The sequence below is a fragment of the Pagrus pagrus genome (assembly GCF_965226575.1).
Source record: "Pagrus pagrus genome assembly, chromosome: 9".
In the NCBI taxonomy this organism is placed as follows: Eukaryota; Metazoa; Chordata; class Actinopteri; order Spariformes; family Sparidae; genus Pagrus; species Pagrus pagrus.
This window is the reverse complement of record NC_140193.1, coordinates 33,498,018-33,522,738: the sequence shown is the minus strand read 5'-3', so window position 1 is coordinate 33,522,738 and position 24,721 is coordinate 33,498,018. Positions and strand designations below refer to the sequence as shown.

At 40.4% G+C, this 24,721-nt stretch overlaps 1 protein-coding gene across 5 annotated transcripts in view; it reads left to right on the top strand.

The window, feature by feature from the left end:
* Positions 1 to 24,721, top strand: part of LOC311263097 (SH3 domain-binding protein 4) — a 183,812-nt gene that overhangs the window by 79,879 nt on the left and 79,212 nt on the right. The window contains exon 4 of one of the 5 annotated variants that reach the window (XM_084362981.1): positions 9,919 to 10,748. The exons of the other annotated variants lie outside the window; for them this stretch is intronic. Coding sequence (XP_084219107.1) covers positions 9,919 to 10,005 — 87 coding nt within the window. The 3' untranslated portion in view covers positions 10,006 to 10,748. Of the gene's footprint in view, positions 1 to 9,918; positions 10,749 to 24,721 lie in introns of those variants that run through there. 5 annotated transcript variants of the gene reach the window in all.

Below are 24,721 nucleotides of genomic sequence, written 5' to 3'. Positions count from 1 at the left end.
AAGCGAACATTAACGCAATTCTCGGTGAAAAACAGCAAAGAAACGCGACAGTTTATCAAGAGTTACAGAAGCAAATGAGTGCCAAAGGCTTTGACAAACCGTGGCTAATCCAAAGAAGCAAATGGAAGAATTTAAAACAACGCTACATGGCTGAGAGGTGTCGGATGGCTAACAGCAGTGAGAGGGGGAAAGCCAAAAGCACATTGAAGTATTTTGATCTAATGGATGAACAATGCAAACTCCCTTCAGCAAACTCCGACAGCACTCGTAACATTAAAAATCTTCTTTTCCTTCTCTTCAGGAGGGTTTTGTAGGCTGTGAACGCTGACAAAATCGTAGCTAATGTTCTCCCAAGAGCCGACAGGTTCACCAGTAAATTGTCCATGATGTTGAGTGTCAGCTGAGTGTCAACTGTCAGCTGACTGTCAACTGTTGTCATGGATACATTCACGCTCTCTTATGACGTAATCTCACGGTGCACTCCTCCTCTCCCAATAATCGCAAAACAATAACAAATGGAAACGGGCATAAATTCGCATTTGCTTTTTGCGCATTTTCACAAAATCCTCTCTTAAACTCGATACATTTGGATGGAAACCCAGTTTCAGTCAAGCTTCAATAGAAGCTTCTAGATTCAATAAATGTGTTTTTTAGGGCCAGAGCAGGAAACCTGCGAGGTCCCTATTGTTTTTGGAATAATTATTATCAGGGCCCGAGCACGAATCTCGTGCGAGGACCTATTGTATCTGTAAGGAGATTATTATTAGGGCCCGAGCAGGGAACCTGCGCAACAACTTCCTTTAGATTTGGGTCAAAACAGGAAGTGTTGCATATCTCCACATTGATGTGTCCGAATGACATGAAACTCAAGTTCTCTGTGCAAAATTTTGCCCGATGACCACTAGGTGGCGCTCTTCAAATTCAAGTATTTTATATCTCCACATCGGTTGGTCGGATTTACGCAAAACTTGGTACACATATTGCCAATGCCCTCCTGAGGATAGTTGACCAAGGTTTTACCGATCCGACACTAGGTGGCGCTCTGGTGGCAGTCTAATTTTATATTAGGCACTGTGCCCACACCATAACAATTATGTCAACAAAATTCATAGGGGTGGTATAGACGCATTATCCCACATAATATGTTGCACAGTTTTAAACCGAGATCGCATATTTGGCAGCCTGAACATACCCCAAAATTCACCAAACTTGGAACATACGTCACAAGTGGTGAAAAATTTGAAAATTTGACACGATTAGAGGCGGATGTGGCCAGGAGACTCCATAGCGCCACCTAACATCGTTTTGTCCCCGCAAACTTTTTCTCGGATCGTCTTGAAATTTACAGGAGTCATGGGTCTCAAGGATTTAGGCTGGAATTATTTTTGTCGGAATTTTCGCCGCAACAGGAAGTGGGCCATCGTGAATGGCGTGCGGTGATATGCATTTTTCGGGACTTTAGGATGTTCGCAGACTCACCAAATTTGGCCCGTAGCTCCTTACCCATGAGTACGTCAATTAGATACCACAACTGTCCTCATGCGCAGCACGACAGCTAAGTAGCGCCCCCTAACGCTCCCCTTATGGCTTTTCCCATTCTTTTTTTTTTCATTTCTATGCATGGTACTTTATTTAACTTGTCCTACAGATTTAACGCCACAGACTTCACACTCACTAAATATCATCTTCAGACCTTGATGATGACACCTTGCCGACGGCGCCACAGCCCGACGCACATGGGGCGAGGGCCCATTCATCGCTGCTTGCCGTTTGAATTTTTTTTTTCTTTTTAGTTTTTCTTCGACCAAAATGATCTCATTTTTCACTGCCTGAATATGGACAATAACGCGATTTTATTTGGCATTAGGCTTGGCGAAAAATTTGATAATCTATGGTCGTGGTGAACTTCCACCACTAGGTGGCGCTATAATCAAGGAAAATGCGTTTTGGCTCATAACTCCCATATACTTTGTCGCACATTCAAAAACCTTATATCCACGTGTTCCCTGAATGGTCTTGAATCTCCTGATGTAGGCCACGCCCATATCCGCCTACCATTTTTTTTCACTAGCTCGCGAAATGTCTCAAGCCTACTTTTTCGAACTCCTCCCAGGCAATTTCACCAATTTCCACGAAACTTTGCACACAGCATCTGTGGACCCTCCTGACAAAAAGTTATTAAAAGAATTTTGATATTCCAAACAATACTCAACTTATTAAATAACAACTTCCTGCAGATTTTGCTCAAAACAGGAAGTATTGCATATCTCCACATTGGTTCGTCCGAATTACATGAAACTTAGGATACTACTTCCCCATGAGCCCCTAAGGCTCTGTGCAAAATCTTGCCCCATGACCACTAGGTGGCACTCTTTAAATTGAAGTATTTTATATCTCCACATCGGTTGGTCGGATTAACACAAAACTTGGTACACTCATTGCCAATGCCCTCCTCAGGACATCTGTTGAAGCTTTTACCGATCCACCACTAGGTGGCGCTCTGGTGGCAGTTTCATTAGGGCCCCAGCAGATAACCTGCGATGTCCCTATTGCTCAAAAACCATATATCCACGCGTTCCCTGAATTCTGTTGAATCTCCTGATATAGGCCACGCAAATTTGCGGCCTGGGTTTTTTTCCCGCAAATTCGCAAAACTTTGCAAACCTACTTTTTCCAAATCCTCCCAGCCAATTTCACCCATTTGCACCAAACTTTGCACACACCATCTGTGGACCCTCCTGACGAAAACTTATTAAAACAGTTTTGATATTCCAAAGAATACTCAAATTATTAAATAACAATTTCCTGCAGATTTCGTTCAAAACAGGAAGTGTTGCATATCTCCACATTGGTTTGTCCCAATGACATGAAACTCAGGAAACTACTTCCCCATGAGCCCCTAAGGCCCTGTGCAACATCTGTGCGGATGACCACTAGGTGCCGCTCTTTAAATTGTAAAAAGTATTTTATATCTCCACATCAATTGCTCAGATTAACACGAAACTTGGTAGAATTATTGTCAATGCACTCCTGAGGATATCTGTTAATGGTTTTACCGATCCGCCACCAGGTGGCGCTCTGGTGGCAGTCTAATTTTATATTTGCCATTGTGCCCACACCATAATACTTATGGATATGAAATTGATAGGGGTGGTATAGACTGGCCCCTGCAACTTACACACCAAATATGACCAGCAGGTGGCGCTATTATCAACACAAAACAATTTTGCGCTAATAACTCTCACATAATATGGCACACATTGTTAAACCTTATATCTATGTGTTCCCTGCATACAGCTGAATTGTGTGATGTAGGCCACGCCCACTTTCACGCCACAATTTCATTCGCAAATTCGCTAAATGTCGCAAACCTCCTTTTTCCAACTCCTCCCAGGCAATTTCTCCCATTTGCACCAAACTTTGCACACAGCATCTGTGGACCCTCCTGACAAAAACTTACTAAAAGAATTGTGATTGTCCAAAGAACGGCCAAAATATGAAACAACAATTTCCTGCACATTGTGGTCAGACAGACAGTCTTCCATATCTTGATGAAATACAGTTCCATTAACACTAAAGTTTTTTGCATTGTGTTCCATGGCCCGATGACGGTTTGTGAAAGATTTGGTGCAAATCAACCAATAGGGAGCACTTTTATTGCTAAATGACAAAACAATAGCTTGACTGCCTTGATTTTTGATTCCTCAATGGAATTTGTTGCATGAACAAGCCCCGACAGCAGCATGCCCCGACAGCAGCATGTAGCGACAGCAGCACGCCGCGACAGCCGCATGCCCCGACACGCGTGGACTGCGATTGCCCGTTCATCGCTGCTTGCAGCTTTAATTTTTCTTATTATTTTTATCTCTCAAAAGGACTTTGGAAATTAAAATTGTATTTCATTTCATTGGGCCTCATTTAAGTTCTCTCACAGCTGGCTGGGTAGTACTAATCTCCAGATATTGCAAAAGCACAGAGAAATAATTCAGCTAGGCTAATTGATGGTTAGCATGATTCACCACATGACGCTACAATCAAGCTGGCAAAGTCACCAATAACATGTTGAGTTCAACAAATGATGAAATACAAAAATGAACAGGTCCCAGACTGTAGCACTCCCATATCCACTTATTTAATGCACCAAGGTAGTGACGATTGGAGTAACACAGCTTTTCATCAGAATAGAATCCAAAAAAACATGAATATGTGCATACATAAACATGATACATACACAGATACATTCTATTGCACTTAGTCCTTAATTCATGATGCACAAGTGTAAGATGATACTCAATTAACATCCCCAAACAAGACAACAAATAGAATAAACCAGTGAGTCTATAAAAATGTCAATCATAGAGTAGGGGTGCGCGATATGGCTGAAAAGTTTGTCATTATAGTGAAGTTTTATATCGGTTGATATCGATAATTATTGATCATTTTTGAATGACCTGTCCTATTTTAATATCATTTTTAAAGACCAGGTGAAAGAACGTTGAATTCAACATCTTTATTTTGAATTTAACCACTTTATCAAGGCACACAGCGAATCATTTTTATGTTAACAAAGCAATGAAAAACACACAAATAAAATCATACAAATAAATAAAAATACTGCCATACTGGTGAGCTGATCTGCCCTTTTTTTATTCATAATTTCCTCTCCTTCAGCACTCATTTTCTCACTCTGCTGTTAATGTGTTGAGCTTTTGTGTTTTTCTCGCGGTTGGTTTGTAAAACAATCATCCAGCGGCGGAGTGAGCCGTAACCCTGGTAAACACCAACCACTTTGGCACTAGCGGATGGTCCCTCCACCAAATGAGCCCACAGACTTTCTGACAGTTAGTGTGGCTCCGGAGGATGAGTGACCAGAGCTACTGTGCAAGTTAATAGTTTACAGGCGGAGTAAGTCTGGCGTTGTAGGAACTACTGTGTGATCCATAACAACCCATCACTCTACACTAGAGTCTTGGCGATAGTGCACACATGGGATGTGCCTGTTAAATGATTGGCTATTTGTAGCATGCTGAATTATCAAGGGATATGATAGGGTGTTTGTGAGTTAGGGCGTATTCGTTACGTGCTTTCATGTTTGTTTGCATTTAACGCATACCAATGAAACTATTGAGCATTTTATCAAACCACTTTCTTATTGCTATCAATGGTGTGTGTATCGCTGATATTTATTGCTAATGTTGTATCATCCGGGTCTATCATAGAAGGAAGACACTCAATAGGACGTGTGCAACCACCATCAGGATTATAGGCCTTCATCAAGCATGAGAACATACTAAAGAGGTGCCTCTATTTTTCATATACACACAGCAATATATACACTCAGGGATCAATACTACAAAGACCATGGACAAGTAATAACCCACACAGAGTATGAAACTGTGACAATTGGTACACGTTTTTCTCCCTGAAAATTGAGATCACGATTTTCTCACACACGATCATTATTTTTTTAACAAAAACATTAATTGCTCTCTTAGACACACAAGTGAAAGAACTTGCTGTCCACACAAGGGTTTCAACAGACAACATAACATATATGTTATATTGTACAATGCATGGCCATATCCTTCAAGCTGCAAAGCTTCCTCTATAATCCCATTCAAATTCAATCCTTATTATTTGTGATATTCAAATTATATTTGAATTTTTGCTGCTCAAATTTAGCTTATTACCAATATTTACACTTTGCCTACAGTATACACTATATACATAGGCTTATGCATTGGCAATGCCGCTATCAGAATGTGGTCATACAATCTGTCCACTAAAGGGTATTCACACATTACCAATAACTTTAAACTGATAGCTTCCTTGCTAAGTAATTATTAAGATAGAGACTGGTAAGTCTTATGATGCGAAGGAGATTGGCATCGCTTCTGATATTGTAACGTGAGAAGTTAATGTTGGCGCATTGAACATGAGGTTGTAAAAGAGTATAATTTACTGTTCATTGGATGTGACAAAAACATCATGTTTTTAAGCCAGAAAAATAACAGAGACAGAAAAGTCAGTTTGAGGGAGCAGATTGGACAGACACTGAATGTTGCTGATGACTGTTGTATTTTCATTACAAACATGTTGTAAACTTTTGTTTGCTCAGTAAACACTCTGCTTACTTAGCGTTACATTAGCTACCTAGCTAATGTCAATCAAAACCCACGTTCAGTTTTGTTGTCTCACAACACAAGCGTTTCATCCCAGCGCTCTGCCACTGCCGACGTCATGTCGGGTTCCTATAGCAACGAGGGCTGACGGGAGAGCACTGTGAATTAGAAAGAGAAATGAGAGAGATTATTGAGTTGTATGCATGAGTGTTGAGTGTTTAGAGTGTTGAGTCACTACTCAACTGTTTTGCTAACCCTCCTCCCGGTCTTGTCCATTTGTTTTCAACGAAGCCTTTGCTAAATCAATATGAAGGATTATCATATACGCATTACGATGTGTGTATTTGTGTGTCTTATCTGTCATAAACAAGAGATTAAGGTTTACGGGTCACGTTTGTGTCACGGTCTGGTGCTACTCAGACAACAGCTGGGACACAGCTGGTCCGAGGCTCATGTAGGTTTATTTTTCAGCCACAATGTGGCTGACGGCAGCATCTGTTAGTCTCTTGGCCCTCAATAACTTTTAGAAGTGGCTTACTTAGCTGTTGATAAATAGTATTTTATTACGTAGCTGTAACGTAAGGTAGCTGTGTTACGCTCGACCTAGGGAGCCAAGCCTAACATAAATAACCGACACCCAACACGGTGTAAGTTGAGTAACAAAAAACAATTTATTTACAACACGAGTGATAAGTGCAATTATGTACAGTGAAATAGGTGCTCTATATACAAGTGTGAATCGGGCTTCAGGGTGAGCTCAGGCCTAAAACAACAAACAAAACACAGATCTAAACTCCGGGGTCCGAATCTATCTAAGCCCTATCAAAAAGAAAAGAAACAAAAGACTAACTCCCTAACCTAATCAAAAACAGGAGAAAACTGGTGTAAAGAAAAAGGCAGCTCACCCCTACTGCTTCCCTAACCTCAAACACTCTTGCTCTGGTTTTACCCAGAGCACACGCACACTCACAGACAACATGCTAATGACGTTACGCTAGCTTGGCTTTTTTCAAACCTTTCTCAGATCGTAGACCAGAGCTTTAAATGTCCTGCCAGGGACAACAACACTCTGGACCACTGCTACACTGTTTTAAAGGACGCATATCGCTCTGTCCCCCGTGCAGCTTTGGGGCTCTCTGACCACTGCATGGTTCATCTTCTCCCAAATTACAAGCAGAAATTTAAATCTGCTAAGCCTGTAGTGAAGAATGTGAAGAGATGGACAACAGAGTCAAAGCTGGAGCTACAGGCCTGCTTTGACTGCACAGATTGGAGTGTTTTTGAGGCTGCTGCTACTGATCTGGACGAACTCACTGACACTGTGACATCCTACACCAGCTTTTGTGAGGACATGTGTGTGCCGACCAAAACCTTCTGCACATACAGCAACAATAAACCTTGGTTCACTGCAAAACTCAGGATGCTTCGTCAGGCCAAGGAGGAGGCCTACAGAAGTGGGGACAGAGTCCTGAACAACATGACCAGGAACACGCTGACAAAGGAGATCCAAGTGGCAAAGAGGTGTTACACTGAGAAGCTGAAGAACAGTTTCTCAGCTAACAAGCCTGCGTCAGTGTGGAGAGGTCTACAGGAGATCACCAACTACAGGAGACCATCCCCCCACATTGCAGTGAACCATGAACTGGCTGACGACCTGAATGTATTCTACTGCAGGTTTGAGAAGCCAACATTCACACCTATCACCGACTCCAGCATCAAACAACCCTCATCACCCCCTGTACCACCCTCACCCCTCCCTACTGACCCCCCACCATCACTCAGGATCTGTTAAGAGGATGTGTGTCAGCTCTTTAGGCAACAGAAGACCAGGAAAGCCCCAGGCCCAGACGGCATGTCACCCTCCTGTCTGAAGGTCTGTGCTGACCAGCTGGCCCCATCTTCTCCCAGATCTTCAACAGATCACTGGAGCTGTGTGAAGTCCCCTCCTGCTTCAAAAGCTACACAATAATCCCGGTCCCCAAGAAACCAGCAATCTCAGGACGTCTGTGGTCATGAAGTCCTTTGAGAGGCTGGTGTTGAGCCAGCTGAAGGACACCACAGGCCCCCTGCTGGACCCCCTGCAGTTTGCATACCTGGCAAACAGGTCAGTGGATGATGGAATCAACATGGGACTGCACTACATCCTGCAACACCTCGACTCCCCAAGGACATATGCTAGGATCCTGTTTGTGGACTTCAGCTCGGCATTCAACACCATCATCCCAGACATCCTCCACTCCAAACTCACCCAGCTCACCGTCCCAGCCTCCACCTGTCAGTGGATCACAAACTTCCTGACAGACAGGAGGCAGCAGGTGAGGCCGGGAAAAATCACATCCAGCACCCAGTCAATCAGCACAGGTGCCCCCCAGGGTTGTGTGCTCTCCCCACTGCTCTTCTCCCTATACACCAACGACTGCACCTTGAGAGACCCATCTGTCAAACTCCTGAAGTTTGCATACGACACAACGGTCATTGGCCTCATCCGGGACGGTGACGAGTCTTCTTACAGAAAGGAGGTGGAACAGCTGGCCCTCTGGTGTGGTCAGAACAATTTGGAGCTGAACACGCTCAAAACTGTGGAGATGACAGTGGACTTCAGGAGCCCCCCCTACACTGCCCCCCATCACTATCTTCAATAACACCGTGTCTGCTGTCGAAACCCTCAGGTTTCTGGGATCTTCCATCTCCCATGACCTAAAGTGGACACCCAATGTAGACTCCATAATCAAAAAGGCCCAGCAGAGGATGTACTTCCTACATCAGCTCAGGAAGTTCAACCTGCCCCAGGAGCTGCTGATCCAGTTCTACATGGCAATAGTCCAGTCTGTTCTCTGCACCTCCATCATCGCCTGGTTTGGATCAGCCACCAAACAGGACAGGAACAGACTGAAACGGACAATCAGGACTGCAGAAAAAATCATTGGTGCTAAACTGCCCACCATCCAGGACCTATACTCATCCAGAGTCAGGAAACGGGCAGGAAACATCTCTGCAGACCCATCACACCCTGGACACAATCTGTTTGAACTCCTCCCCTCCGGCAGGCGCTACAGAACACTGTACGCCAAAACAACCAGACACAGGAACAGTTTCTTCCCCCAGGCCGTCACACTGATGAACACTTCATCAGTCACCCAGTGTCAGTAACCCCGACTCCAAAATCATCCACTTTGCAATTTATATGTGTGTCTTGTTCTTTCTAGTTAAATGTTTGTTATGTTATGTTCATGTTTATGTTCATGTTTACGTCTATGTACTCTGTGTGCAAAAAAACCCAAAGTGAATTCCTTGTATTTCATATACTTGGCCAATAAAGCTGATTCTGATTTTGATTCTGATTCAAATGTCAAGGTAAATGTGCAAAATTCCCTCATTATATCCAGTCTGACTAATGCTTATGGCCCATAGCTCCATAAAACGTTGCATTTTTATATCTAGTTTTTATATTTTCGTGTCTGTGCCTGTTTGAACTACTACAACACTTCAGAGAGTGGTGTTAAGCTTCCCTACTGTGTTTATATTGTTCCTAGACTGTGTTTCTCTGTTAGCATATTATCCTACTGAGAGTCTCTGTCAGAGGTCATGGATGTGCTACAGCTGAAGTAACATGGAGCAGAAACACTGTAATTTGTGCGAGCTTGCAAACACTAGTTAGAACCATTTATAGACAGAGACACTGCAGTATGGAAAAGAACATAATAAAAGGTGGTGAGTGAAAAATATGCCTTTGAGGGAGTCAGTACAGTATAATTCATTTCTGAATATAGGTCTGTTTTTCTGTTTCCTCCGTCAGGTTTACACCTCAGCTACTGGTTACGGTGGGGACAATCAAAGAACACAGCAATCCAGCAAATTGCATGCAGAGTCTTTGTTTTATTAACAAAAATGTGCTGTTCGTCTAACTGTTGTTTTGTCCTCAGAAAAGTAAATTTTGTTGTGTGCTGGCCTTGGAGTACAGTTGAGTGAGTCTAATCTTCCTGTCCTCTTGCAAATGAATTGGTGTCCTATGTCACAGAATACAATCTCTTTTTTTGCTAGTGTGTCATTGGACATGGATGGGAATGTATCTTTAGAAGACAGACAAGCAAATCAAAAGTACTGTGGTCACAAGAGCTTCCTTTGTGCTCAAATGTCTGAATCCATCTGTTCTGCTTTGATTGTTGGTGGACATCAACAATGCTGTATAAACACACAATGATATAGATTATTTCTGTATTTAACTGCTTCTCAGGCTGATTAATGTTGCCTTTGTATTTTTAAGCAGTGTGGACATTTCTTGATTCTAAGATGCATCATGGTGTATATGTGGAAGATTCTGCATCGATAGCATGACAAAGCATAATTGGGAGTTTGTAGCCTACACAAAATTATAGCCTGCTAACGGTTGTTGATTGTTGATCGATGCAAATTCAAACTCTTGGATTGAAGGTTAATTTTACTTATTAATATCAGGAAATGTGACAGAGAGTGAGTGATACCAAAAAAACCTACTTAGTAGTTTGGAAGCAAACATCATCTCTCTAATACAACAAATTTTAGGAACCATGTTCACAGTTTTTACCCTGAGCTAACGTCTGCAACCATAAAGAATACAGCAAGCACAAGTAATCAGCCAAGAATTGAAGGGGCAGTCAGCTTTTCTGTCCAGCCCTGAGAGAGGTGTGTGCAGCAAAGTCATGCTTGAGATGTCTGCCAAATTCAGGTAGTGCTGTCTTAGAGCTAAGGAAAAAAAAAAAAAAAAAAATTTTTTTGTAGATTACTGCACACTTAAATGTACTGCAGACAGATAGTCATCAATCTTTCTCTTTGCTTTTGACTCCTGCTTATGTTGTAGTTAATTTCTCTCTCTATATATAAAATATTGTAGGGGATATTTTTCCTCTAATTCAATACTGGATCAGTGGATAATATTGACTAGACGTAGGAATCACAGATGAAGTCACAATGCAATACTGTCATGATAGTCTTCCCACAATAATGACTTATCAACAAAAGTGGTTGTGCAATACATGGTATTAGGCCTGGGCGACAAAACGATAGCAATATGTATCAGCGATAGACACGACTTTGATAGCAATAAGAAAATAGTTTGATAAAATGTTCAATAATTTCATGTGTATGCCTTAAATGCAAACCTACTGGTTTCGTAGGTAGAGTGGACAAGCCAACCTGCCACAGCTCGGCGACCCAGCCTTTTTGCTGTACCTACTGGCTCAGAGACACTGCAGTTGCGACAGCCAAAGTAGTTAGTGTGATTACTGGGGCAACTGGAACTCGCAATCTGCTGTGTCAGCTGGGCGATTGTTTTTAAAATGAGCACTGATGGAGAGGAAATTGTGGAAAAAAAGGACAGGCCAGTATGGGAGTATTTTATTTATATGTGTAATTCTATTTGTGTGTTTTTCATTAAAATTACTTAACTGTAAATTACTCCTTACCTGTGTGTAGGGTTGCATGAGTTCGTTGGCAGTGACTGACATCCAGGCATGCAGAGCAGGTGTGTCTCTAACTTCCAGTGTTGTTTGGTCAGTGGAGGAGAGTTACGCCTGGTTTACTCTCTGCATCAGATCGCATTGTAAAGTCTGTGTTATTGTATCAGCTCGTTGTATAAATAAATAAATAATTAAAAGTCCTGTGTCTTTTTCAGAAGGAGGAATAATAATAAAAATCTGTTCGTAGCGCAGTTTATGAAATCTCCCAGAGATACTGATATGGAGAGGTCGGCACTGGATGTGGGATTTACTGAATGAGTTTAGCAGAGGTATTTTGGAGGATCAGACTTTTGAGTTGTCTTTCTTTTTGTGGTTGTGAACTGGATTGGAACTGAACTGTTTTGAGGTTGTGGGGAAACAAAAATGGACTATTTACCCAATGGATTGAACTCTGTTTTTCACGCACACAGTCACAAGTATTGAATTGAGTTGTTTTGGCAAAATATACACTGCCTGGCCCAAAAAAAGTCACCGCCTGGATATAATCAGGCAAATAGGCAAGAGCCTTCCATCAGATAATTACTGCAGTGATTATTTTTTGTTGTTATTTAATCCTAATTGATGCAGAAGTAGCTTCTCATCTCTTAAACAACCATGTCAGAAGACACATCCTGTGGTCGTTGAAAATATGTTACTCTGTTTCAGAAGGGTCAAATTATTGGCCTGCATCAAGCAAAGAAAATAACTAAAGAGGTTGCTAAAAACTACTAAAATTGGGTTCAGAACAGTCCAACGTAACTAGCTAAGGCTGTGTAGCCTTAAGAAAACCACTTATCTGTGAGGCTAATCTGAAAAAAGGCTTCAGTTTGCTAGGGAGCATAAATATTGGACTCTGAAGCAATGGAAAAAGGTCATGTGGTCTGATGAGTGCAGATTTACCCAATTCTAGAGTTACAGAGTGATGCACCCATCATGCCTAGTGCCTACCATACAAGCCTGTGGGGGCAGTGTTATGATCTGCTGTTGCTTCAGCTGGTCAGGTCTAGGATCAGCAACATTATGTGCCCAAAAAATGAGGACAGCTGACTACCTGAATATACTGAATGACAATGGATTTTTTCTTCCTTGATGGCACGGGCATATTCCAAGATGACAATGCTACGATTCATTGGGCTCAAACTGTGAAAGAGTTGTTCAGAACATGAGACATCATTTTCACACATGGATTGGCAACCACACAGTCCAGACCTTAACCCCATTGAGAACCTTTGGGATGTGCTGGAGAAGACTTTACGCCGCGGCCCGACTCTCCCATCATCAACACAAGATCTTGGTGAAAAAATTAATCCAACACTGAATGGACATAAATGTTGTGACATTGCAGAAGCTTATCAAAACGATGCCTCAGAGAATGTGTGCCATAATCTAAGTTAAAATCAGTCCGACGAAATATTAGAGTGTGTGGCTTCGTTTTTGGCCGGGCAGTTTATTTCATTGTTACTTGCTTTTTGCATTATTGTTTTGTATAATTTGACAAAGCTTTTTGATACTCAATCGTTTTATTAGTTTTATTTATTTTATTTTTTTAAGTCCTGTATTTTTTTAATGTTGCAAAACATATCGCTGAAAAGAAAAATATTGCAATGTAAATTTTTTCCAATATCTTGGATTGTTGAATCTATCTCACCATTATAAAGTGGTTAAAGAGATTTAATTCAATCTTTTTTAAAACATTTTCATGAAATGAGATTGGACAGGTCATCATTATCGATATAGACTGATATGAAACTTATGAAACTTCACTATCGTGATAGACCTTTCAGCCATATTTCCTGAATTAACTATAGCCTCAGTTTCTCGCAGCACCTTTAGTAAGCCCAATAGAGAGACGATTTTATGCTAATAACCCAAAGATTTCTTCATTTTCTCTGGCAGCAAACACCACACATACCCTCCACAGACAGACGGACACACACCCACACCAGATAGCACCTTGACGCTGAGCCACTAGCTCTGTAGGACTCTTATGTTTAACTTACTGTGGCCTACTGTTAACCTACTGTGGAAGAGGCATGACCGGAGATCATAAGCAGAGTAGAACGGGTCAGTAGCAGGGCATGTTATTTAGCATGGATAAATACTACAGAGGGAGCACAAAGGACATCTCTCTAAGTAGTGTTAAGTTTCACTTTAACTTCGGTTCAGTCTGGTCCCCCAGTTTAAAACACACAGTATTGACCGTAATGACTGCACTGTTATTTTAAGTCCGTCGACGAGGACAAACAATCACTAGTTGTTCCAGCTAGTAGCTGAACAACATAGCGGCTTTGCCTTTCGGCTAACTGATCAGCGGGGGTTCAGAACACGTCACACATGGACCATGGAGTGACAGTCCGACACCGCATAGCAAGCAGACGGTCGTGCGGTGTTTCACCACGCCAACATCTGCTTGCTATGCGCGTGTAGCATACGCATCCACAGGCAACACGACAAATATGGCAGGGCATCTCCACAGGAAGTAGACTTAAATGAGAAAACAGCACCACATATTATATATATATATATAAAATATGTGGTGCTGTTTTCTCATTTAAGTTACTAAACAGTCACTAGATAGCAGGTACCCTCTATGACTTCTCTTCTTTTGTTTACAGTTAGTTTCAAATTGATTGGTGAAACAAGTTATTGTTACATTTATAATGTTAATAAATTATTTAAATTTGACAATAAGGCCTTAGTGTGGTGCATTGCAAATGAATGAATAATGGAGATTATATATCTCATGACACCATGTAGACCATCTTTTGAAATAAGAATTAAGATTGAATGAGCTATCATGGCATAAACCAATAATCCTAGACTAGACTAGTCTGAAAATGGCCTTAAAATTGAAAATCAAATCGAAGCAAGGATTTGGAGAATTGTGACACCCCTAACCCCTAAACACCCCAACCTAAATATTCACTAACAGTGGTCATTCCATTAGCATGATTGATTATGCTGCAAAATATAATGTTTCCGATGCTGGTGCAACCTTTGAGGTGAGCAGTGGAAAGTTATTTAGGGCCGGATCTACTAAGATCCCAAATTGCTTGTACTAATCTGCGTGCGCAATCTAGAACTTTGTGTGTGGGGTTGAACCGCGGTTTGCGGGCGATTTACTAAGAGTGATTGCGTTGATGACAACAGGTGCAAACGTGTTGAAGACACGCCTATTTAAATGAGGGTTTAGTGTGTTTCATGGTTTTCAGCATGGCGAGTTTGAGGGAGCGAAAGCGCAAAGTGAAATTCGGCCCTTTGGAATTAGAAGTGTTGGTAGAGGAAGCGAATAAACATTTCAATGAGCTGCAGCAAAGGAATCTGACGGTCGTGCAAAGGAACGCCGTGTGTGAGAAAATCTGTGAAAAAGTTAATGCTGTTGGAAAAAACAGGCGAACAGTGGATGAAGTGAAAAGGAGATACAAAGACATCAGAAGAACAACAAAAGAAAAATTGGCGTATAATAATATAAATATAATAATAATAATTGTAAACTTGCAAGGAGTTTTGTTATTGCAGGTATTGCGTGACTCCTTCTCGTAGCTGGCTCCAAATCCGCTCTGAGTTCCTCCAACAGCTCCAAAATGGCAAGGCTGGATAGGCGATATGTTCTAATGATAGTTTCCTCATTCATCCAAAATGTTCACACGAGGGTGAAAAATGCGTTCTGGGCGTCTCCTTCCATTGTTTCGGCGTCTCCTTCTTGCAGCAATAACGGCAGCCATGTGTGCGCAAGTACGCATACAAACCGTTTGCAGTTTCTATTGGCAAAATTGCTTTCAAGTTTGATAAATCACTTTCTGGTGCTAAATTAATATATTTACATTTTTTCCACCCACAACACGCACAATTGTGTGTAAACGCCCATGTTCATTGCTACAAATGTACTAACTGAATGCAGACGTGCTATTTTGCACCTTTGACAGACGCAACCCTTTTTGCGCACTGTTAGTTAATCAGTTTGTACATTTTTTTTGCGTGTGAAAGGAGTTTGCACACGTTTTAATACACGCAAACCTTTAGTAGATCCGGCCCTTAGTGTATTATTTAGTATTTCGTGACCTCTGAGCTTTTGTATGAGTTGCAGAAGAGAGAAGAATTTACAGTAGAATTAGAATTTATTAATACATTGTCTGAAATTATTTTCCTAGATAATATTCATATCTGAATGAAGCTACTATCACACGTGAATCAGTTTGTAACAGTTTGATGTGAGTCTTATTTATTTGTGAAGAGGTTCTGTTGTTGTTGTCAGGGGATGATGGAAAGGTTCCAGGTAGTATCTTTTGGATCTCAGGCCTGCAGATGTTTCCTGCCTCATTGTTCAGAAACTAAACAGAAGCGCCAGTTGTGGACGTGCAGGCGCCTGCAGTCCATACCACTTCCATGTCCTTCCTATTATCCTCCTTGACCCAGACTTCCTCTGGACATATTACCATTCACTGTCAGCTATCATTGTGTTCTCTGTTTCGGCTGAATTCTGTTACATTATAGATTATGATATCTATTTAATGTCATTTTATCGCTGCACTACATATAGACATTTTACACACTTCATTTGATTCTGATTCTGATTCTGCTTCTTGGGTCTGGTTCGTATAGATTCCAAGTTTTGATTACAATATTGTATTAAAAAAGACAAAAATATTTTCATTCTTTTTAAGCATTTACTTTGACTTTTATTGTTTTAAGTCTTTTAAATTGAACATTCACAAAGTAAATACATACAATTAAAAAGTATCCAAACTTATTTATGATTTCTATTGTATTTCATACAACAAAGGAAAATATAAAGAAGAAATAAAAAAAACAATGTGTGTCCAAGAGGCCCCTTTAATTTAATCAAGCCTAAGCACTGATTCTGAATGTACCTTTCTGAATCTCCATTATCTCCTACACATTGGTGCTACTAACAGGTCTCTATCTCAATTTGTTGCCCTATAGCAGCTGGAAAAAATGGAAATTATTAAAATCGGCTGGATCCAGATTTTTATTAGAATACGTGTCAAATTCTACTCACTTATAGATACCAGCCACCTAAATACAACTGATTTTTTTTTCCCTTAAGATCCATGCATCATTCCCTGAGAAATTAAATAAAATGCCAAAGAATGCCCTATCTCAATGATAAGTTAATGGGGTCTGTTCTTGGTCGAGACCCATGCTACATGCAAGTTCTGTGGAACCACATATGTGTAATCCTGCTGACAAACCAACAAACTGGAAATGGACATTTTGGCGGTGATCCACTCCAGCAAGAAAAAGATTACAGTGAATGTCGAATGGCACCTAATGAACATAGGGTAAATTGATTGATTCCCTGAAGCCTAAAATGTTTAGCCAAATATTATGTGCAACCTGCCTTAATTAGGGTTCCTAAATACAGTTACCCTTGTCATTTTCTTTTCAAAGTGAAGTAAGACTTTATGTTAACTGTGGTCGATTCACATTAGCCATATCTGCTCAAATAAACACACTGTTATTTTGATTTATGGCATAGACAATGTCACAAATCAGACACAGAAAGAGACTAGCTGATGAACATAGTGAAACATAATTTAGCAGCTAAACAGACATAAATATTGTAAGGGACCAAATACAAAGCTAAAGGAGAGTGAATATTGTGCTTACATACATCAGGTGGACACACAAGACAAATGAATGATAAGGTAAGCAATAATAAAAAATGATAAGGTTTAAATGAAGGTTTAACTAGGCCCTCAGTAGAGTGCAGACCACTACCAAGGCCTAATTGTCAGCTTAAATTTAATCAAGCCTTATCTAATAACATGAACATTTCCATTCAGTGTACTCGGCAGTGTTTAGTTATCTGCCTCCATCACAGTGGCGGTTCTAGACCAATTATACTGAGGGGGCCTGGCTGGGGCCAGAGGTTTTGTCAGAGGGGCACATTCAACCCGGGGCAAAAAAGTAAAGTAAAGTAAGTAATAAAATTTGATTTATTTGTATCGTTATAAAAACAAGTGATTAAGCAGATGAATTAACAATGTAAATAACCGTTAGGTGCAGCTTTGGTTCATTTTCTCGGTACACAATACAGTACATACATCGGCTGCCCTACTATTACAGCAACTGTATTCTGCGGTTTTGGTGATTTAAGCAGATGAATTAATAATCAAAATAACTGTTAGGTGCAGGGGGTGGACGTGGTACCAGGCTGCCTTGAAGCTCCTCCTCCTGTCCCCCATCAAGGTCCTTGGAAACAACCTTAGGTCTGGCTGCATTGGTGGGTCTGCGTTACATTTGCTGATGTCTGTGTACAAAGACAAACCAAATATGTAGGCTAAATAAACATATTCTGCATGGACACAGCATAGACTGCAATTACACTGTTTAAGCGCGCGCACACACACACACACACACACACACACACACACTATTGTCTAAATATCCTTACTGTACTTATTAATTGTATTAATTAATTGTATTTTTATTGTATTCATTACATTCTTTCATTGTATTCTAAAGCCTGACTAGGGACTGAGACTTAAAATTAGCTGAAGCTAGATATCTTATATGCATCACATTTTCCCATTTTGTAGGCATTGTTGTATGTATCATCCCTGATAATAAACATTAAAATAAAAAGTCTCTCTCACACACACACACACACACACACACACACACACACACACACACAGCAGGCAAATGTTGTTTTTTTCAGTGTAACAAATCTGATGGTCCAGTGCTGGTGGATGCACATATATCTGTCTGTTTCTCCCGCTCTGCTTCACTCTCAGGATCTTCATATGTCTCTCTTGTCTTTCCTGCTCTCTCTCTGTGGCCTCCTCAACTTCCTTCTCTTTAGCTCTCTCAACAGTATCTCCTGGCTCTGTCTCATTGTCTGTCTCATTGTTATCTATCTTTTTCATGCAGAAATAGGACGTAATATCCTTTTTTCTCTTCATTATAACTATAGAGAAAATGCAATGGAGAGGAATACGCAATACTTAATAATAGGCTACTGTTGCGGGCTTGCTTGGTTTTGTGTTGTGATAAGGTTAACTAACGTTAGCTAGAAACGTGCAATCAACTCAAGTTGGCATTAACGCCTGGTCTGGCAGGCTACTATTATAATTCATAAAGTTAGCCAACAACATTTTTTGCCCAGAAGTCTTACCTTGTAACAGTTCAATATTTGTTCGTGGTAATCGTTGCTTCCTTCCTTGTTCCTTGCGGCCGCTTTTTTGAGTGGTGCAGCCTGGGTGCAGCGCACTAAAGCATCCGACTAGAATGTTGAGCCACGCGTATTGTTAGTTCCACCTTTTGCGTCGGCGTAAAAGGCGGAACTAATAATTACTGTATTATTCTTTGTTCGGAGGGGGGGCCACAGGGAGGTCCAGACTCAGTGTTACAGGGGCACTGGCGACATGAGCAACCAGACTCAGTGTTACAGGGGCACTGGCGACATTAGCAACCATTCTTCTCGTTTTTCCAGTCTAGCATTATTGTCCCACAGCACGAAAAAGACTACGATCGGTTGATAGTAATATCATCATTGGGGGCCTTCTAGCAGGCCTTGGATGTCCCAATTACCACAATTCAACTTTTGATTGGTTAATTTTGTTGTAAATGAGTGAAATTATAACCGTTCTGATACACAAACCAACCCAATAAGCAACACGACTGCACCTAAAAGCTGTTTTCCAACTGCCACTACACAACAAAAGCAGACGCAATAAATGAAGTGTTATGCTATGGCTAATTCACAAGAGACAACAGATCTAGAGGACCTGCCCACTGCTTTCAAATGTGTGGCAAAGTTTCAGAAAGCGAGTGGTGGATCAGACGAGGTCGGTGTTGCCTCAACAATTGTATTTAAGTGGAAACACGTCAAACAGGCTAACTCATATTAGAAGGCTTCACTCAGGTATGCCAATCACAAAAAAAGAAAAAAAAAAAAGAAGAAGAAGAGTCCACTAACTTCTCCCCGCTGTTTTAAAGCAGACAAGGCCAAAGACATTAACGGTGTAATTAGCATTTACTTCATGTTTGCATTTGTTTTTTTATCAGCCCTGCACAAAAATATGACCTATGGCAGAGCGTATGTTGACTATTTACTGCTTAACACAATCACAGGCAAAGGGAAGCAGCTTATAGTTTCCATGCTCTCCATCTGTGGAACAAGTTTTCTGAGGTCTGCTAAAACTGTCAGCTCATTTAAATTAGGGCTTCAATCATTGCCGTTTACTGTGGCTTTACAATAAGTTAGATACAGAACCTCCTTATGGTGTTCAAGTATTAATTTGCTAATTTTGTCACTGTATTTTAAAGGGAATTTCTTTAATCTTTAATTATTCATTATCTAACTTTTTCTTTGTTTAATTGTCTTTTACTAATGAAACTAGGTGGAACCAACTGTAACTTGATTACTGTTAGATGAAAATTGATGAAAAGAAAACGAGCTTTATGCATTTGGGATTTTTTTGTTTTTTGTAGCATTTGTTGTCCTGAAAATCATACCGAACAGCAACCCCTCTACCAAGGTACGTACAAAACCTTGACTTCTGTGTAATGTTACATCCCGAGTATAAAATGTTGTTTAATAGCAGTAAACTAATGAACTCTCTCCAGGGGAACACAACCCCTTTATTTTATTGAGTTTTGGTGTTTGGCAGGTAATCAGGTCACTAAAAAATAATCTTAAAATGTTAGAAATATAATAAATATAAAAAAATATAGAAATATATATGAATAAAGTAAAATTTAAAATGTAAACACAGACAGCATTTGTTAAGATGAAACTGTAAATGGTGATGGAAATAAGATTAGGGAAACATGAAATGTGTACCTCAGAATGAGGAATAGTTAACTTTTAATGAAACTGTGTTAATTAAATCAAGAGGGAAACAATCATTAGATCTCTTTTTAGGTTACAGCTGTCTTTATAATGAGTCAGATTTATTAAAAAAGAAATCAATGAATGTATCTTGTGAATGTAATAACTCCACTCATTCCTAAAATACCGCGCACTGTCAAACTATAATTCTGCCAATTTTTTTGCACATGAGCGTTTAATATCCAGGAATTCATATTGTGAACTCTACCACTGACTACCCAAGAATGAGTCCAGCCATTTACTACATTTTGACCTAATCTTGTTTTAATATCATGGTAAATATAATATCATGGACTATTTATTGTGATATCAACTCACTGTGAGTTTTTGGTATTGTTACATTCCTCGGAATCATACATGTCAACACAGCGATACTGAGAAACAGTACGTGTACCCACTATTAAACTCCCTCAAAATCTTCACCACATAAGCCGTATTATGAGTCTGGGCAGACATGTATGTAAACTGCAACTGCTGTTGCATGAAGGCAAACATCCGCCATTAACCAAAGTTAAGGACCATCCCTAAAATCCACTACCGTGACTAAAAACTGACTTTATCAACAACAACAGTAATGACACTAATATGTTCATTATTAAGAATATTTCTTTATTTGGCTTTCATTGTTTGTAATGGACCAGACACTGTGACTAATGTTTCCGTCCCACATGATGTGAATAAAACCGGGCCCACTGTGAGCTTTGACTTCCTCTAATGCTTGTGTTAACCAAGAATGAGAAGGACTGGGGAAAACCCTCCCTCATCCTGTTTCTCCTCCTCTTCCTCCCCTTGTTGACACACAGTGAACCGACTGCAGATTCCATAACATCTTGAAGTATGAGACTATAGATGTGCAACCTTTGTTGTATCTTGGTGCTCAAAGGGGATTTTCATATCAAAGCTCTCACTCAGCTTAGTAAGCAGTGTCAGACTCTCCGTGTTGCAGGTAAGATCCGTGTTGCAGGTAAGATCCGTGTTGCAGGTAATGGCTAGGTATAATAATAAAATCCTGTCTCTGGAGCAGCAACAAGGCCCATTATGTTTGCACAACACTTTGCATCGCCATTGCACACAAATCCCTTTTTTTTCTTCCTCCACATCTCAGGCCTCCTTGCTCCTTTTTGTCCGTTGCTTCACCCCCTAAATGTATGTCACGCACCCACATGCTCTCCCTATTTCTAGTGAATGGAAAGGAAGGAAAGGGCCAACCATCACTGCCGAGTAACAAGGAATGGTTGCAGGTTCACTTTCCTTCATAAAATCATGTTTACATACATAAACATTCGCTTTATATCATTTCAGTGAAGCTGTAACCATGTGACAATAGTATACCAAATCAGTCAGGAGGTAAAAAAGCCAAACCAAGGATGATTATACAAAAATGTTATTGCTAGCGAATGAAAGGTATGCAAACAAAAATTAGTCTCTCCGGGTCAATGGTAAAATAAAAACATCCTGGAGTATGAGCCCATTCTAGTCAACTGGAATGTAAAATAAAAGAGGGCCCAGAAAAGTTAACAAACAAAAAACTCAATCATCTGCTGCAACCCTATGAACAGATAAGGGGAAAGTGGATGAAAAATACAATGATAAATATAGCCACAGGCAGCTATTCAGCACTTTCAAGCTGTTTACACTCAAGACACCCAATCGGCCAAAACTAAAGCCGCAAGCGGCAATGAGCAGGTTTCGCTGAAATAGGCGTACATTTCATCTACCAGGCTTTGAGGTAAAAAAAAACGTTGGAACTTTCAGCGCCCCCTAATTGTTGGGGCTCAAAATGCTTTGGTAGACCTATACCCAACCTCAGTCTGAAGACTTTTTGTATGGATATGTTCCAAATTTTATGATGTTTCAAATTTTAAGATGGTGTAATTAAATTCTTGTTAATTAGGTCATAACCCATGCCCCCTTGCACAAATCAATATGGTACTGCAGATTTTGGCTAATAATCACAACCAGCAAACCAAAAAGGTGAAAGTGGGTGGGGCGGATTTTGAGGTACGCGATTTCTGGTATTTGTGGCGCCCCTATGGGTTGTGCTAGAAATGCTTTTGGTAGACCTATTCCAACCTCAGCCTGAACATGCGTACCAAGTTTGATGATGATCAAACCAATGGTTCATGAGTTATGGCCAATTCATTCTAAGCCACGCCTTTACCAAGGATATTTTGATTGATAGCGCCCATGTCCGACTGATCTTGCTCATTTGTAATAGAATTGTGTATCCCTGTTCCACAATGCTGTATCCCAAATGTGTATCCCAAAAGCCCTTTGGGCTTGAACCCTAAATATAGCTGCAAGTAGCTATTTGCTGGGTTCAAGCCTACTTCGTCCTCGAAGCTCAATCACCGAAATTAAGCCACAAGCAGCAATTAGCAAGATTTGGTGAAATTTGTGAAATTCTGTCCACCAGGTTTCATTTTTTGTGTTGGTGAAGCCACATTTATGTTTCAGTTTTTATATAGGCGAAACCATTTTTTCTATTTTTAAGTGAAGCACCACTCCCACTTTCACCAATCCAAATGGCACTTCAGATTTTGGTTAATAGTCACCCACAGATTATATTTACCAAAAATGGTGAAATTCTGGCAAGTGGATTTTAAGATACATTATTGTATTATTATTTGTGGTGACCCTATTGATTGTGACAGAAATGCTTTAGTTGACATATTCCAAACGTCGACCTAAAGATATATACCAGGTTTCATGATGATTGGATTAATTCGTCAAGAGTTATGTCTAATTTATTCTGAGCCACGCCTTTTGCATAGATATTTTGATTGATCATACATAGTGGACCTATATGCTCCTTTGTAGTCTTTTGTAGAGCACCTTCACCTGGACTTGTGTATCAAATTTCGTCACTTGGACTTCCTGTGTTTCTTTGCTAAATGTTTCTGTAATCCAATAACATTGTTTCGGGCTTGAACCCTAATAATAAGTCTATTTTTATCAACTTTCACAGCACAAGCTCAGTGCTTAACAGGTGTAGTTTAAACCATAAAAACAGCAAAAGATGAGCAAAAATATGAAGAATAGCAGATCATTTGAAACCACCCATACAGATTAATGGCAGGTGAGACTCCTATCTAAAAGATAGGAGGAAAACATATCCAGGGCTCTGCCAGAGACTCCTTACCACTGCCTATCAATCTATCAATCAAGATGCTGTCATCCACTCCACTCTGTCAAAGGCTGTGCTAAGGTCCAGGATCACAAAACACTGCATTTGTGTGTCCATCCGCCTCGTTAATCCAGCTCGTTCGGATTTTAATACATCAGAAGATGTATAGCTATCAACATGACTGTTGCCCTTATGGCTTCAAACAAAGTCCCCAACTTGAGCAGCAGAAATGGGAGCACCTTGAGATATCTGTTTAGCAGCCTCAAATCCAGATTTGGGCGAAACCATCCAGTCTGCTTTGGGACGAGGGAGTAGGAAGGTGATGCCTTCTAATAGGTGTTTGCATGTTTGACATGTTTCCACTAACATACGAGTGTTGAACAACACCGACACTTGGTCCTGGTCCAGTCCACCATTCTCTGAAACTTTCTTGCACAGCTGATTGGAAAGCAGGTCCTCTCGCTCTAGTGTCTCTTGTGAATTAGCCATAGCACATTGCACATCTCAGTGTCTTCTTCGTCTTCACCTATCAGAATAAGAATCAGAATTCCTTTATTTGTCCCGCAAATGGGGAAATTTCTTTGTCACAGCAGCCAAAGGACAGTTATATACAATAAACAATAATAAAAAGTAAAAAATAAACAATAAACAATATAATAAGAAGATTACAACTGCAAGCAGTGATGAACGGCCCTCGCAGGGCATGCTGCTGTCGGGGCTTGCTCATGCAACAACTTCCATTGAGGAATGAAAAGTGAAGGCAGTCAAGCTGTTCTATCATCATTTAGCAATAAAAGCGCCACCTATTGGCCGATTTGCACAAAATGTTGCACAAACCCTCATCTGGCCATGGAACACAGTTAAGAAAAGTTTTGTGTTAATCAGACTGTATTTCGTGAAGATATGCAAGATTGTCTGTTTGACCACAATGTGCAGGAAATTGCAGTTCTATATTTCGGGCGTTTTTTGGACTACTAAAATTCTTTAAATAACTTTTTCTCAGGACTGCCCACAGATGCTTTGTGCAAAGTTTGGCGGAAATCGGTAAAATTGCCTGGGAGGAGTTCGAAAAACTAGGTTTGCGACATAAATATTCAGCTGAATTCAGGGAACACGTAGATATAAGGTTTAAAAGTGT